The sequence below is a fragment of the Serinus canaria genome, chromosome 1, assembly GCF_022539315.1.
Source record: "Serinus canaria isolate serCan28SL12 chromosome 1, serCan2020, whole genome shotgun sequence".
In the NCBI taxonomy this organism is placed as follows: domain Eukaryota; kingdom Metazoa; phylum Chordata; class Aves; order Passeriformes; family Fringillidae; genus Serinus; species Serinus canaria.
The window spans coordinates 27,968,528-27,986,110 of NC_066313.1; the positions used below are offsets into that span (position 1 = coordinate 27,968,528).

The 17,583-nt window shown below is 39.5% G+C and overlaps 1 protein-coding gene across 2 annotated transcripts in view; it reads right to left on the reverse strand.

Moving 5' to 3' along the window:
- Positions 1-17,583, reverse strand: part of CRACR2A (calcium release activated channel regulator 2A) — a 52,928-nt gene that overhangs the window by 7,361 nt on the left and 27,984 nt on the right. For both annotated transcript variants that reach the window (XM_030235179.2, XM_050972624.1), the window contains exons 8-15: positions 13,502-13,689; positions 11,540-11,611; positions 9,333-9,378; positions 8,395-8,486; positions 7,337-7,661; positions 3,572-3,704; positions 1,517-1,598; positions 491-605 (exon numbers count right to left, since the gene is read on the reverse strand). In XM_030235179.2, coding sequence (XP_030091039.1) covers positions 491-605; positions 1,517-1,598; positions 3,572-3,704; positions 7,337-7,661; positions 8,395-8,486; positions 9,333-9,378; positions 11,540-11,611; positions 13,502-13,689 — 1,053 coding nt within the window. The remainder of the gene's footprint in view (positions 1-490; positions 606-1,516; positions 1,599-3,571; positions 3,705-7,336; positions 7,662-8,394; positions 8,487-9,332; positions 9,379-11,539; positions 11,612-13,501; positions 13,690-17,583) is intronic.

A 17,583-nucleotide genomic window follows, 5' to 3' on the forward strand; every position in this document is an offset into this window, starting at 1 on the left:
AGGAAACTGAACTGTCTTTCACAAGTTCAGTTTCACAACACTACTGTGGAATACATAGTTCTAAGTTTATGGCTTATGTTCCTAATAAACTCTATTTTCCACAAGCTACACACTTGGTTATCAAATGCAAGTGACCATCAGTGATCACCAGATCACCATCACTGATCCAAAACACCTCTCAGTGCTAGCAGGATCCAGCGGGGGTCATTAGCAAAGCTCCTTTTGTGAGAAATCAGAGGACTCCATGCTGGGATTTTACCACCCCTCATTCAAAGTCCTTAAAACCCTGGAACTATAATTTTTTTTTCGTAGAGATAGAAATGAAAAACAACTTCACTGGCAACAGTGCAGACCAAAGTCACAAGCAAAAATGTAATTGTGACAACATAAGAAACATGGTCCTCTCTGTTTCACCCTGCTAACAGCCCTTGTTAGCAGAAGAAGGTAGAGATTGACACCAGGGTTTGGATTTCAAGTTATGTCCAGTTACCTCAATGCTTATCAGCCACTGCTTGACAGCTGTGAATGTGTCTTTTGCTGTTATGTCATACATCACAATGACACCATCAGCTTTTCTGAAAAACTGCTTGGTAATGCTTCGGTACCTACAAGTAAGAATCTGGTTACAGCTCTCTTCAACAGAAGCAACAATCTGACAAGTTAAAATTTATAGTAATTCCTCCATACAAAGGGAAATAAATTATTTAGGGAAAAAAATTAAATAAAAGGAATTATCAAAAGAAAGTGTTTGGAAAAGCTCCCCCTGACTTCTTTAACTGATTCTGGGTTAGGCAGGATAATTAGCTTCATATTTCACCTTCTCTCATCTCTTTTGTTTTAAGCTTGGAGCAGAAATTTCCCCCTCACTAGGTGCTCTTCTAAAGCTAGCTAGGTTTTTGGAGACCTTTTTCCAAAGCTTCATGCAGAAAATGCAGATTGTCATTATCATCTTTGCTTTTAGAAATAGTAATAAAAAATTACACAATAGGTGAGGAGATGGGGAAGGAAATGACCACTGAAATCTTACAAAAACCTGGAGTTCTACTACAGTGGTATTGCTTTAGTTAAAAATAAAAAATCTCCACCTTTTTATCCATTAAGGTATTTTCTGATATAGAAATAATTCTAGGTGCATTTTAAAATCAGTCTTCCTCCCAAAGAAACTGCAGCACTAAACTTTTCAGAGCTTAATTAGTGCTGCCAGGAAATGAGCTAAACTATGAACCTACTGGCTCTATTAGGAATGCTCCTATATTTGTTCCTCTCCCAAGAAGAAGGATTAGGTCCACACTTAATGATCTTCAAACAGATGATTCAAGGAAGTGAGACCATAAAATGTGTACAGGTTTTGACTGGCATGGAGTTAAATTTAATCATACTGTCTTCATTTCAAACAAGGAGTTTTGCCACTTCCATCCCTCCAATTGCCTCCTCCATCCCAGCAGATGGGGGAGTGAGGGAGCAGCTACACAGCCGGGCTGACTCCCAGGTTGAACCACAAGAGACCCTTCCTCACCGTTCCTGGCCAGCCGTGTCCCAGAGCTGCAGCGCTACGTGGGTGTGATCCACTGAGACAGTTCTCACGTTGTAATCCACACCTGCAACAGAAAGGCAAGGTGAGCTGTCTCTTTACAAGCTGTTTGGTCTTTGAAAACTGGATCCAGAAAATAGCAACAATTCCAGGAAAGTAAAAAGATAGGCACTGCATTAAAAATTATGTCCAGAGTCTCCAGCTATCAGAGGTCAAGAGTTTTTTATTTGCTTGAAGTCCCCCAGCAATAAAACACTGAATGGTAGAAGTGTAGTTCAGTTTCGTAAAATATGTCAGATAAGTCACTTTCCAAATCACAGAACACGAGTCAATGGCCCATCTGATAGTCCACAGCAGTCTAAGCCATTTTGCCTGGAATTGACTGTATAATAGCAGTTGTGTGAAATGTGTTAGTTTAGTTTGAGCTAACCACTTGGGAGCCTTCTGCAATTAGTGGAAAAACACAAGGCATGGCACAGGGAACAGTGGAACCTAAGACAAATGCTGAAGATAGGTGGACTGAACATGTGGACAACATCTTCTCCTATTTATAACATAGAAGATGAGCTCACTTCCCTTTGGTTAGTGGACATAAACATTCATTTATTTAAACTTTTAAATTAACCCTCTCCCAATTCCTATAACCTCTGAAGATGTATGTATTTTCTGGATATTTATAACAATTAGAGTTCAAAAAGTTAATCAGTCACTACCTCCTCCTAATGACAACCTACATTTCTTTTTGTATCACATTGAACTGTATCATAAAATCACAGAATTATTGAATAATTCAGGTTAGAAGGGATCTCAGTAGGTCAGCAACAGTATCTTTGGGGCCATTATCCACAAAAATGGGATTTTTACCAGTGGTACCAATGGAGAAGCATCTATGCCTGCTTAGATTCCTTCAATAGGCGACTAAAAACCTGTATGGAATATATATCTATTGCTTGTATCTCAAGGGAAGAATCTGAACTGCTCTGTAGAAATTCATTGAGAACACTCCTCTCCATATTGTTCACTTGACTTTTCCACTGTCTGTACCTTGCCAGCCATAGCCTACACCTGTGAAACTCATTGATGTGAACACTAAATCAAAGCTATGACAAAGGTCTTCTTGCCATTTTCTTTGCAAGAGCCCTGGGTGACCAGTCAAAAGAGGAAAGAGTTCAGACCCATTCCTGTGTTTTTCCTCTGGAAAACTGCACACACTGTGTAAGACCTCAGAGTGTGGAGAAGTGTATTAGCCAATTACAGGACAACATGGACAGGACACAGCCTTTAGGTCTACAGGATACATGAACAGACAATTGCAGATAGGTGTCCAACCCCCATTCCAGTTAATGAAGGTACAGTCAGTGAAAAACTAGGACATTTATAAGCTCACCTTGAAGTAGGTAAGTCTTATTTCATATATGCTGCAGAAGAAGTAAGGTCTCAATACAGGCTAAGCATAAAGAATCTGGTTATTTAACCCAGCTGCATTGCAATAACCTATACTTGAGTTCTTGTACCTTGATTTTGGGTCTGACTTTCAAAAGCTTGGTCTACAACTTTGGGCAAGGTAAGAAGGTAGGCTTTGAAAATTTTGGCTTTCAAAACACTGGTCTGACATATTGTTTTGGTGATTAGTATAATGCTCCATCTTCAAAAAGGTGATTCAGATATTCTACTTTCAAAAAGAAAATCAGATTACTTAGAGGGATAGCAATGAGATATGAAGGTGGGATTGTTAGTACAGTGCAGTCCAGAGGACATGATATCTGTTTCAGAACTGTGAGATCTACAAGGAAATTCTAGTTTCACAGGAATCAGTAGATTTTTTCTGATTTATCTCACTGCTGGCCAGGATTTCAGTACAGAATCTACTCTGAAACTTCTCCATCAATTATGTCCTTTCCAGTTTAGGAGATCTTACTTTGCATGTCCTACTTTTACAACATCTGTATGTTTCTGTTTTACAATACAAGGCCTGATCTCAGTAGAAACCTTTAAGTACTGTCAGAACAAAAATAACAACAGTTATATTGCAAAACTTACCTACAGTAGCAGCTGTGCCTGGGAAAAAACGATCTTCACAAAATCTTCTTAAGAATGAAGTCTTTCCAACACTCGAATTGCCCACAAAAACGATCTTGAATAAGCACTCTGGAACAGAGTTTATTCTCTCCTCCTTCAAGTAAGAGCAAAAATTAGCCTCCAAGTGTTCTATAAATCCTGTTGCCTCTCCAGTTAAAGGCTGATATGGGGAAAATAATAGATTTTATCCTATCATATTCTTCATTACTCCTGAAGCAATATTCTGTTTCTTAAAATAACTCAGCATTTCAGATGTTTGCCATGCACCATTCCACATCATCCAAAGTGCAGTGATTTGCACTGAGCTCTGGAAGTATACTGAATATGAATCTTTACATGAAACTAACAAAATAAAACAGTTTATGTTCATGGCCACAAATCAAAATTTATAAAGCTCCACACAGCTCTGCTAGGTAGCTTCACTCTATACCAGTGACACAGAGGAAGCAGCACATCTTCATCTAGATAACAGAAGGAAAGTCATAATTTTTTGGCTTATGCTACCAGATTCTTCTCTCTGCTACTATCACAGAGCCAAGAACTTCCATCCAATTACTGCTTTTCTACATCTGTTTAACATTACAGGCAGAAGCATGGAGGAAAGACACAGACAGAGAATAGACCAGTTAATCAGGCTGTAAACATTTGGCTATGTTTCTGTCATCTCGCCTTTTAAGCAGAAGGAACAACAATTTGTTCTGCTTATCCAGGTTCTGTTTACTGCAGGCTAAGCTAAGTGGATGCTGAAGAGAATATTTATACCCTCTATCAAGTAGGTCATCATTCTTTTGTATGTAAATCAGGAGCTGCTTAGGGAAGCACTTGTAGCACCAGCTGGTTTGCAGGGGGTGCCCTTGCTGGTTCTTCTATTTTGTGTAAAACTGAAGGAAGAGGGAGAGAGAAAGTTTGCTTTCAATGCTGCAGAAGGAGAGAAAGATCATGGATGGTTCTGGCATAAGTTTGTTAAGGTGTGGGTTGTGAGGAGGGAAAGGAGGGAAAGGAGGGAAAGGAGGGAAAGGAGGGAAAGGAGGGAAAGGAGGGAAAGGAGGGAAAGGAGGGAAAGGAGGGAAAGGAGGGAAAGGAGGGAAAGGAGGGAAAGGAGGGAAAGGAGGGAAAGGTCCTCTGCCAGTCATTTGATGTGCAGGCTCCATGTCTTCATGAAGACATCAGAACTGAATTCACTGCCTGACAGTCCTTTGAATGAGACATTGAAGTCTACACCTAGAAGTGTTTTCTACAAATATACAAAAGTCTTTGAGAAAGAAGAAGAATTAGAGAGCTGCTCTTGATGGGTAAAAAACCCAAACAACAAAAGGCTTGAGCTGCTGTTGCCCTTTGTGTGAAAACAAAAATCATTCATGCTGTAAATTCTGGAGACAAAAATACACGTCTCTTTCATGAGCTGGGCTTATAGCCCACCACAATTATAAAGGGGTTTCTTATTTTCCTTTTCTATTAAAATTCTAAACCCCACAGCAACTATAGGCTGCTAGTAGCACACACACATTCATACAAAGCACATTCTCAGTCCTGATGAAAACCATTCCCAGCTTATTAGTCTGTGTGCTGTGGGAAATAAAACAAGCTAACATACAATCACCAGCTTGGCAGTATTATCACAGCGCTTCTGAGAACCATAGCTAAATATATGGACTACATGACCTGAAATACTTTGTCCCTGGTGGTCATACACACTCCAGTAGCACTAAAACTCAGGGACCCCAGAGGCATTCAGCTCAGCTCCCAAGACAAGAATGTAAGAAGTAATTTTTCACTGAGATGTATCAAGTCCAGTCATGAAAATAACCTTAATTATTCAACTTGATTATAAATCTGCATGTGAAAAGTATGCTAGGGGATAAGCTACTCCATAGTCTGCTTCAACAAAGTGCTGATGGGAAAATAGAATAGCAGTAGGATGATAATTTATTTTAGCTTACAATGCTGTCTGAAAAAGTCTTCCCTTGATGTGTCTTTTGAGTAGTCTTTATATAAAAAGTAGCCAGGTAAAGTAACACACCTAGCTTTTGAACAACTTAACACAAATGTGGGAGATTACAGGTATAAACATAATGATTCATATTCCATATCGAAAATGAATCTCATGCAGAAGTTTTGAACAAAAAATCCTGCTTTAATTTCCATTAGGGTTCCTTCAGGTATTGAAGATATTCCTTCAGGCTTGTCCTAGCTGGATAGGATGACCTACCTGGCTTTTGTCATCCTAATGTCCAGTAATGCCATGTTTTGAAAATGTGACACAAGATAAGTCATACAGCAAGCAAAAAGTATGCACTGAATTAAACAATTTCAAAATATGAAGCTCTTTTCTGTACCTCAATGATTTATTAAAAGGTACCACTTAGAAATCATTATGTAACCATGGCATAATTCTATCATAATTTTTAAGACATGCTTGCTTCTTCTAAAAGAACCATATAATTATGACCAAGCAAACCAATTTTTCCTATACTTTAATCTTTTTAATATGTGCTTCAAGAATCTAAAAATGAGTAATCCTTAACAATGATTCTAAAATTGGAAAACAAGCACAGCTAGCTCTGAAGCAATAGCAGTGCTAAAAGAACTTTAGACTCCAAAGAAATGTACCTTCCAGCATAATGTTTTAAGGATTATTACTGAATGGTGAATTCATTGCTAGCACACATATACAAGCTAGAGCTGAAAAAATATAGGATTTCCATTTGCTAAATAAAAGTATTTTCACTAATAATTAAAAAGTCATTATAATCCTCTCATTATTTCTCAGATAATGTAACAGCTACCAAAGCTGACTCAAAAGCATCAGATTTATGAGAACTATCACCTTGTGGCAAAAAAAAACCCCAAAGCCAAACAAACAATTTTTTTTAAAAACACTCTTCTTTTTTAAGACAATTTCTGCCTCCTACTGGATCTTCTCTTATCCTCTGTTACAAGGTTTAACTACACTTTCCCTAAACAGTCCTTCAAATGTAAATCCATGCACACATTGTCTGCAGTTACCACTCCTTTAGGCTGAGTTTCCCTTCCCTGCACCTTCAGCACTTGTCTGCAATACATTTTCATCCCCCACTTCATGCAATGGCTTAATTTGTCATGCTTCAACTTAAAAACAGAAAACCAAATAATTTTAGATTCTAGGAATAACACATTAACCTATGATACCACTTCATGGCATCCAAGATCCTTCAGAATAGAATAGAACAGAAGAGTTCCAGTTGGATGGGACCTACCTACTCCAACTCCCTGACCACTTCAGGGCTGACCAAAGTTAAAGTATGTTATGAAGGGCATTAAAAAAGTATCTTGAACACTGACAGACTTGTGGCATGGACCACCTTCCTAGGAAGCTCATTCCTGTGTCTGACCACCCTCTCACTAAAGAAATGATTCCCAATGTCAAGCCTCCACCTCCCCTGAGGCAGCTTTGAACTATTCCCACACATCCTATTGCTGGATCCCAGGCAGAAGGGGTCAGCACCTCCCTCTCCCCTTCCTCTCCTCTGGAAGCTGCAGAGAGTAAGGGAGCTGTCCCTCAGCCTGTTTTTGCAAACTGGACAAACCCAGAGCCCTCAGCCACTCCTCAGAGGACACACTTTCCAGCCTTCCCACCAGCTTTGTGGCCCTCCTCTGGATGCATCCAAGGACCTTCACATTCTCCTTAAATCATTGGGCCCAGAACTTCACACTCTACTCAAGGTGAGATCTCCTTTGTCCTCTTACATTTGACAGTGTTTCCTTCCCTACAGGCTGCTCTCTAGAAGATGATGATGAATGTTCCATTGATTGCTCTCTGGATTTGTCATTCATTTCTGTCTCAAAAGTATTTTCATCTTCTCCAGTCCATCTGCTCAGCTGCTTATCAACCAGCCTGTCAAGAAGCTGGGGTAGGTGATCTTCTTCAATTGATATTATTCTTTGGAGATGTGATGTTTTAGGCATTCCTCCAGTGACTCCAGCATCAGGCTCTTCAGAGAGAACTCCATTCAGTCCAGCAGAATTCCTTCTTTTTGAATTACTGAAAATATCATCTTCTTCAAATGAATGGCTAGACAGAGAAAGAAGAAAGTACATCACAGAAATATAATGGACCTGCAATTTTATTCTGAATTTAATCTCCCATGTTTTTAATTAGTCACAGCAGGCAGAGGAGAGTCATTCCAGTGTCTGCTGGAAAGTCAGCTCATCATACCATGTGTATATATATATATATATTGATAATTATAAGCATCATGGGGAAAACTAATAACTTACAGGAGTAACCAGAACCACAATGGAAAATATTAGATTAACATCAATTCTAATCTCATAAAAGAGCTAAAGAAAACTTCCCTACTGTGATTTTCTCCTTTCCCACCTTCACTCCTATTCTGGAGGAATAAAAGAAATCCCCAAGAGAGATCCTTTCTATGTGCAATCTGATTCTCTCTTTAGTAGATAGAATGGACATGGGTTTGCTTAATATGGATAAAAAAAGTCCAAGTGGAGACTCAGAATTGCACCACATTAACACAGGCTGTGGACAAGTGTTTGTGTCTCCCAGCCTACAGCCATCCACAGTGGGGAAATCTCTTGCTTTTGCAGACAGCACACTTGTTTTATGTTAAAATTTGGCCCTTCATTTTCAAATTTCTTAATGAGCACAGTAATCTTATAGTGACAGACACTTGGAAAATAAACTCTTTGAAAAGTTCAAAAGTATCAGAAAGGAAGCATTCCACATCTTCTTTCTCTAAGCCTCATCATCCTCAAACAGGGAACACATGAAAAAAAGTTCTTACCTGCTTGGCAGCATCTTGCCCTCTATGTATTTCCCAATGATAGATCCTGACCTCTGCTTCCAGCTGGCTTTTGGAACAGTTGTTTTGCATTTCTGCAGAAATACAGAATACTTCTTACTGATTAGCTTCTGGTGCTCATTATGGTTAACTACCCTCATTCCAAATACTTAAATAATGCAATGCAAATGAAAGAAAAAAATGTAGAAGAAAATCCTAGAGGTATAAATGCTTCAGAATTCCAATTGATAAACAATCAGAACAGGGAACTCCAGATCCTACAAAAATTCATCTGCTTTGTAAATACAGCAGCACGATGTAATGAAAATAAAGTAAATGGGTATTTTTTTTTTACACAAGCATCTTCTTGTAGGACTAAGAACACAAGCAAATATAAACTAAGTGGCCTTAGTCTCCTTACCCCAGGGTACTTCTAAAACATCTTAGGAGTCCATTCTTTGCTGCTGCTTAAAAAGTTAATAAGATCTGCTCTTACCCCAGGCTCAGGTACTGAGGTACTCAGCTACTGATTCAGGTAGCTGAGTACCTCAGTTACCAGGTACACCAGTTATTGTACTGCTGTATAAATGTGTCAGGATATTACTGACTCTTGACTGGGTAAATTAACACATTTAATTGTTCAATTTTTAGGTTATTTCATCCTTTCATGATTGCATCCTTTGTTTCTTCTAAAATATATTCATCTCCCTTCAGATAGTTCCCACTTTATAATTCTCAACATGTATGTCTTAAAATTGTTCAGTAAATTTAAAAAAAATCTTATTTTCAGGTGAGAAAAGAAGACAATGCAAATTAAGAACAGGGTAAGATTTAAGTGGCATAAAAGTCCATCTCCTACACAGCCTTCTGTTCCCCTTCTTTTGAAGCTGTTCTCATATGTGTCTGCTCAACACTTGGGTTTGAAAATAATAGTTGGTTACCTGCAAAAATATGTCACGTTCATCCTTGAGATGTTTGTTCCTCTCTCTGCAAAGAAAACACAAACAAAAGAAACACTGAAGCCAAGTATTCACAACTGCTGACTTTTCTACTCCACACTAGCAGACAGACTGGACAGTTGGCAGTGCAAACCTTTCATCACCCTTTATTTATATTCTCACCTTGGCCAGTTCCTTGTCTGGGCTATTGATTCTCCAGCAGGGCTATGCTGATTAAAGCCAGATGGGATCTGGATCTCTTCCTGTATTTTATCTAAACAAATGCCTTAACACATAGAAATCAGTTGTGGTCAATATGCCTTCACATACTATAAATTAGAATGTTTAATGATTTTCACAGTACAGATGACCTCTTAATGTGGAGAGGGTGCAATGAACACCATCTCTTGTTCATCTGCTGACACCTGTGAAAGCCAATTATTGTGGCAATTGCAGCTGCCACAGAAAAGTCACCCTCGGAACACATCCATCTTCCATCCTTTGTGCAGAAACAATGAAAGTGTCAAGAAACAGATACTCCAGGCAATCAGCAAGCTCTGATCAGATCTGACAGCACACCTGCTTAGTACATCATCTATTGTCTCCATCTGTTGCTGGCCTGGCCACAGGAGAGACTGAGCAGACAGGGTGAATGAAAAAAACCTCTCTTGCCAGATGTTTCTATCAATGTCCCCAAAACTTGCAGCAGGCAAGATCACAGAGTGGCCTATGGAAAACACATGCTGCAAAATAAGAGCCTTTCCTCAAGCCTGTAAAATTTTTAGGCAACTCTAAAATGAGGCTTCCTGAAGGAAATGCAGCCAATGAAGGCCCAGAGGCAGGTGCAACCTACAGCCCACACTGACTGACCACTGAGCAAACAAAACCCAACACTGCTTCACATTGAAAAGAGGGCTACAGGCGGCTGAACACAGCTCCAAACTTGAAGTCTATCAACAAAGGAATGTTAGCTATGTACATTTTGAAATCATTTTACAAATATTTCGGGTAAATAATCTTCATTTTGGCTCAACTCCCAGCACTTGAGAAGAAACAGAGCCTTTCAGCAAGCTCCTGCAGCCAGGCTTCTACCTCAGAATTAAAGCTGTTCAGTGTTGCTCTGTTTTACATTTGACTTTTGGAAAGGAGATTGTCCTACAGTACTGAACTGTCAAAATGAAGCATATCTTTCAGGTGTGCTGCCCTCTACTCTATTCAAAAACCAACCATATAAGAGACTTTTGTAACCATTTTTGCTATTTCTGTGTCATCCTGTGGCAGTTTACATTGACTGGCTGCCAGATGTACACCCAGCCACTCTCTCACTCTCCTTCCTCAACACAAGGGAAGATAATAACATGGAAAAGCTTCTGGGCCAAGATAAAAACAAGAAGGTTACTTACCAGCTACCCATTACAGACGAAACACTCAACTGCAGGATGATGAGAAATAGAGACAAAACTAAAATCACCTTCTCCACAATCCCTCTTCTTCTCAGGCTCAACTTCACTCCTACCCCCTCAGCTCTTCTACCTCCTTAACCAACCCTGAGTGGCACAAGGGGATGGGGAATAGTGGGGCTTGTGGTCAGTCCATAACAGCTTCTCTCTGCAGTTCCTTCCTCCTCACAGTTTTCTCGCTCCAGTGTGAGTTCCCTCACAAAGGTTATAGTCCTTCACAACTCCAGCACAGATCCTTTCCATGGGAAATAATCCTTCAGGAATGGACTGCTCCAGTGTGGGACCCCTGTGGGCCACAATTCCTGCCAGAAAACCTGCCCCTGCAAGGGCTCCTCTCCATGGACCAAGCTCCTGCCAGGAGCCTGCTCTTGTGTGGAGTCTGCACAGGCTACAAGGGACTCTGCTCCAGTGGTGCCTGGAGCACCTTCTAGCCCTCCTTCTTCACTGACCTTGGTGTCTGAAGGGCTTTCTCACACTTTTTTTCTCTCTTCTCTCCCAACTGCTGTGGCTTTTTTCCACCCTTTCTTATTGAGGCTTTCCCAGAAGTACACGGGGGCTGTGGAGCTCCACTGTGTCCTGTGCTGTGTCCATTCTCACAGGGCAGCCCTGGCTTCTCTCTGGCACAGAAGCTCTCCGGCACCCCACTGTCAACACCTTGACACCTACACTCACCACATATCCCAACATAATTTCATCCTTTAATGGACCTCTTTAGAATTATAGAAGAGGTTTTTGGAAGATCAACATTACCTTAAAAAATCCAGCTGCTTCAAAAGTCCAGACTTCTCTCTCTGTAAGGTTTCTGTCACCCGGTACACCTCCCTGCAAAAAAAGAAAAAAATAAATAAAAATTGTTCTATCCATGGTAAGAAAACTTCTAAAACACTTCCCCCTAGGGGTATCTACATTTGAGACCTCAAGCTTCTTCAAACTTATAGATTCTGCATGGACGGTTAAAATTTTAAAGAAGTTTATTCAGTATAAGGCCCACAGTAGCACAGCAGCACAAGTTAGCAGAGGAAGGAGCAGAGGTTCTTTTTTCAAAAAATATTGCTTTTTAATTTCTTCATCCAGAGATTTATTATATGTTGATACTGGCACTTGGAGCATACAGAACAGATACACTGCTAAAATACTTCTCAGTTATGGCCACTAAAAACCAGGTGACATTTTATCCAAAATTAGAGCTTATCCTGCTGCAGGAACCATATGTCAGGCTCTCACATCTACAAACCCTACAATTTCTTTCCAATTCCTGACACTTATGCAGCCATTTTAACACCATTTACTTTGATTAAACATGATTTGGTGTCTGGCCTTTAATGGTTTTTTCTGGCCTTTCAGTGAAGCCTCAAGTTCTTCCTGTGCACTGTCTGAACATTACACCTGCTTCAACAGCTCAGGTCTTACCAGACTGACACAGATGTTTAAAGCAACACTGCAGGTGCAGTTGAGTAGGGCTGAGCTCTAATTCCATAAACCACTATTGAATCCAAAGTGCTTTGTAAGTGCAGTAGTATTATTCAGCAGTCTGACCACTGGGCAGATTTCCTTTGTAGCTTTTAAATCAGATCATTCCATAGTCTTTGCTCTGGATCTGAAAAGAGAGGCCTCAAAGAGGAAACAAACCACCTTGAGGAGGAGTATTTCTACTGTCTACTTCCAAAACACACATCAAACATGCAAACCTAAAAATTCTAATCACGGTGGCCATTCTTTAACACTAATTTATCCAGAAAGTTCATTATTTTTACTGTCAAGAAAAAATTAAAGTGATGATAGAGCTTGGCACGAAGCTTAAGAGAAAAAGAATGTGACATTTGAACTAATGTTCTGCTCTATCCTGAAATATGTCAACCAGCAACAGCTCTGAATTATATAGTTCATTGCTGCAATGGCTGGGTCTATCTGTCACTCATGTGGTCTCCATTGGCAATGAGAGGCTTCTACAGATCCCTGAGCATTTTGTTGAAAATGGACTTGAGTGAACCTTTCTGCCAATTATAGCCTCAGGGTAGTGATTCTTCTGCTTTGTGCAGAAGGCTGGAGCAAGACAGGTAGCTTGAACTGTCACAAGTAATTTTTATCCCTCAAAATATGAACCGTAAACATTTCTTCTTGATTTTTTTTTTTTTTTGGTAATTTGGAGTCAGAATCTGAAGCTTTCAACATTTAAACTGGAAACCTCAAAATTATGGTTGTGAATTGCCATAATACCTTGTGGGAATTGGGATAAGCTAAATTTTATCTTGCTGTCCTTATTAGGCTTACTTTTGATGAAGGAAAAAAAGAAGAAGATCCTAGGTATCTCAGTAAGAGTGCATTCTGAGAAGCAAGTTTCAGACAGACTCAGCTTTGAGTAGGATGAAGCATCATGTGCCTCAACCATAAGGCATTTCCATAAGGAATTCCATTGGTATCTCAAAACTAAGACACTACATGGATTTTTAATTCCTTTTTTAATTCCAAATACCCTCAACCAATGGCAGTGGGGAGAACAGTGACATTTTGAACACAAAACTAGCAAAAGATTCCGCAGAAGCCAGATACGCTACAGAAAACATGCTGAATTACTTGGGGGAAAGCAGCTAGAACTGCACTCAGTTTTGCAAGTGGTTTCTGCTTCTGACACAAACTTAAATCACAGCACTGGGTACCCTGAGGGGGTTCACTGGCACACCACTGGCACAACTGCTGCAGCTGGACACTTACATTTCCTTCTCCTCATGGAGCCTTGATGACTCCTCCTGAAGCACCTGTAGCTGTTGTTGAGCCAGACTTAGCTCATGGGATGTTCTCTCCAGCTCCCTCAGCAGCTCCTGGTTAGTCAGCTTCAGCTTGGTGTTCTCTACTTTGGTTTCTTCTTTGCCGCTGAGGAGCTGTGTACACTGATGCTCTAACTGGGGTGGAAGAAAAGAGAACAGAAAGCATTACAACTGACTGAGGCATCTTGGTTTTGAGGATTTAGAGGTTAGCTGAGCAGGGAGCCATTTCTATCAAAGCCAAAAAATTAATAAAATACATATGGAGCTCTTCCACTGCTCTTTCTACAGACATAATTATGTTACACACAAACAAAGCCATTCCATTCTATGACTGAATCTTATCCAGTTCAAGAACACACATAAAAAAGGTGCTACAGAGCAGATTAGCAGCATTAAGCTGATATTCACAACTGCTATTTTAGGCCATTTTCCACAAAGACCAGGCCTGCACAGAGTGATTCAGAGTTCCACCTAAAAACTATTAGATTTAAATCTGATATCTGATAAACCTTCCCATCCCCAGCAATATGAACAAGCAGTGACCTTTTTGGCACCTAAGACAGATCTGCCAAGAAATGTGAATTAGAGCCTTTTTATTCAGTTTTATATTCCCTCTCCAGTGTACATCAAAGGAAAGACACAACTTCCCTGTAAAACAAGCAACAATAGACAGTAGTAGCTTCTGGTACCTAAAGAAGTTCTACCTGCTTCTCCCTGGCTAACTGAGCAAATTTAGACAACAGAGCAAAGCTTCATATTAGGGAAAGCATTGCTGACCTTAAAATACAAAAGTTTGATTTTGTTTTGTTGGGTTTTTTTCTTTTTTCTGTATTCATTTTAAGGACTGTAAAACATCCTTGGAGCATTACAATACCATTTCAATCTTCCGGATCTGAGACATAACAATGTTTGAACTCTCATTTTGCCCATCCCAACAAGTAGAGCTCACCCAACAAAAACCTGTCCTCACCCACCTCTTCCAGTCAGTTCCTACCCTAGAACACTGCTGTTGTTGTAGTCTTGGTTTTGAACAAGGGCCAGGTTAAAAAAAAGTGCAGAAAATACTTTCTAGCCTGGACTGTGAGAAGTCAGGAACATGCGTAGAGTGGGAGCACTTAGCAGCAGCAGCAACAGCTGAATGTATTTGCTGAACTGTAGCCTCAGCAGGCTAACATTTCCCATGGAACACTGGCTGGGCATTAGATTACTGCTGAACAAGGTTGGCTTCCATGGATAGATTACATCAGTTCCTGAATATTGCTTCCATTCCTCGACAGATCAAGGTTACTCATTCTAAGTAAAAGATCCGCTGCTTCAGGTACTTAAGACAAGATTCATCCAGAGGAGTGGCTTTGGGAGAAGCAAAAAGTGACTACGCAAAGATGAACTTTCAAAAATCTAAGAAACAAAAAGCTGCAGACAAAACCCCACCTTTTAGAGAACAGGATGGCCATCTGAAAACTTACACATAGACATCTCTGGAAATGTAACTGCAATGGTAGCCAACATCAGTTCCCAGAATCAGCTATACTGATGCTAGAAATACTTGCTATAAATCCTGGAGCTCAGTCTTCTCAGAAAAACAATAATATAATGTGTAAAACCCAGAACACCACAAGAGGAGAAAGGATTACTTCACAGCAATACAAACCTCCCTTCTTCCATTTTACCCTTTGAGGGTACAATCCTTTGAGATTTGCCAAATGCTACCTTTAAAGCATTCATCTAACCAACTCCCAATACAGAGAAATAACTCACCAGGGGAATGCTCAGCTAGTAGTAGAATGGCATAGATCCTATAGCTTCTAGCTACTTATTGGAGCTGCAAATTGGCTTCTATGTTCATCTGGTAGATGGAAACTGCTGGGGAAAAGACTCATGGCTCATAGATATGTCTAAGAAAATCTAAGTAGCAGAGAGCATTAACCCATTCCACAGGTCAAGCACAGACAGGTAGTTGATGGTGCATATTCTCTTTTTTTTTACAATGATGAGAGGAAAATCAAGTTTAAGTTGAATAAACAACTGGGATTATCAAATACAAATGAGCTGTTGCTGAAGACATTTATTGGTGTCCCCAAAAGACACACACATTGAGCACCCTCCATGCAATTCCTTGTTCTTAGCTCAGCATACTTTCTGTAGTTTTTATATTTTTTCCTCCCTATTTCTTTCAGTAGCATGTGAAAGATGCAAAATTTATACAGTGCCATAAGGCAGTTATAAGCACTTGAGTGCTACAAATCCATGTTTTCATTCATCTCATTCCCAATTCCAAGATCGTGCTCTTCAGCAGCTGCCATCAGCAGAGAACCCAGAATTTTATGTGAGAAGTCCTGTATTTCCCCTGCATTTCACCTGGTCCACACTGGCTTTCTTCTCTCACACAAGAGTCTGTGCCCTAGAACTCATGCTGGATATCCTCTGCCCCCAGTGCTTCCTCCTGAGATGTTCCAGCTGACATCCCTTGAGGAACAATGCCAGCCAGACAATCCTCACAAGGGAAATCCCTCTGGCTATGTCAGAGGAAACAACGCAGAGCTCATCTGGTTTGAAAGCTCCCTTTCATATTTTTGTTAATGATTTCCAACACAAAGCCAATTACATTGCACTTTAAATTAAAAAAAAAAAAGAAAGACTTATTAATGAAGTTTGGAAAAAAGCATTTGTGTTGCTCCCTTGTGAGCCAAGAGGTTCTCTCATACAACCAAGCATAGAAGTCATAATTAAACCAAGCTACCTTCACTGTCTGCAAGAAGAGATTTAATTATCAAAGTATATTTCCATGCCAGAGGAGGAGGCAAAAGTGAAAGAGATCTCTGGATAAGGCAAACATTAGACACCACACATGGGTATCTCAGTGAATAAAATGCAATACCAGAAAATGAGTGGGGACACAGTACTACAAAACCAGATCTGAGTGAAGATGAGAGTCACTTTCCGAGAAGATCATTAGAAATCAGAAAAATAAATGTAGAAAACAGTGCCTCTAACTACACTGAGTAAAGCACTCAAATAAATAGGTTAGGTTGGTATACCAGAACAAAACCTATCAAATACTGCATATCAGATTAACAATGGGCCAATCAGCTGGTTGAATGACAAAAGTTTCAGTTGTCATCAATCATCTGAATGAAATTATGTCATCTCAGCATTAGAAATAGTGAATTCCATTCATCCAACACAGCTTCCTTTCCATAAAACCAAAATGGGATAGCTTAATCTTTATGGGGTATGAAGAGCCTGTCTTTCAAAAGCACCCTTATTGTGATTTGTGCAAATTCATAATGGAGAGGGGAAATGATAAATACTAGAAATTCCAAATAAAAAAAAATACCACAGTAATATTATTAATGATAAGCAATGTGGTGAATAAAAATGGTAAACATAAAATCAGATAAAAAATAATACTAATAAAAATAGCACATTGTTTTATGTTCTCCAAGATAGGCAGTACTAGACAATGGCATTGTAGACAACAATCATAAGATAAGACTTCCTAGTATTGTTGCCTATGTTGATTGATTATACCAGGCTTAAAATTAAGTGAGAGCCTTTGAATAGCTTCTGTGGGTTTTATACCAAATTTGGAAAACACATACTTGAAAAAAAAAAGGTTTTTTACAGAATTATTGGTTGACAACCAAGTTGTAAACAGAGCTTTAAAGCAAAAACAAACAAAAAAGGAAAATATTAAACATAATCATTAGAAAATATGAATAAGTAATTTCTTATAGTTTTGCAGTTAGTTTCAGACTAAAAATGCCTAATCTGTATGACTCCACAGATACCTTCAAAGCATAGATTATTCCATTATAGTGCTGCAACATGGTAAAGAGCCTGCATAAAGGCACATATATTCTGATTCACAGTGGTACTGGACAAAGGTAATTAACATCAGCCAGTTGATTTCAACTGTGGAATAGACTTTTATTCTGCCTTCTTATCAGCTAAACTTCACAGATTAACAGAGTACCAGGTTGGAAGGGTAACTCATGGTTTGCCTGTTCCAACCTTTTTTGGCAAAAA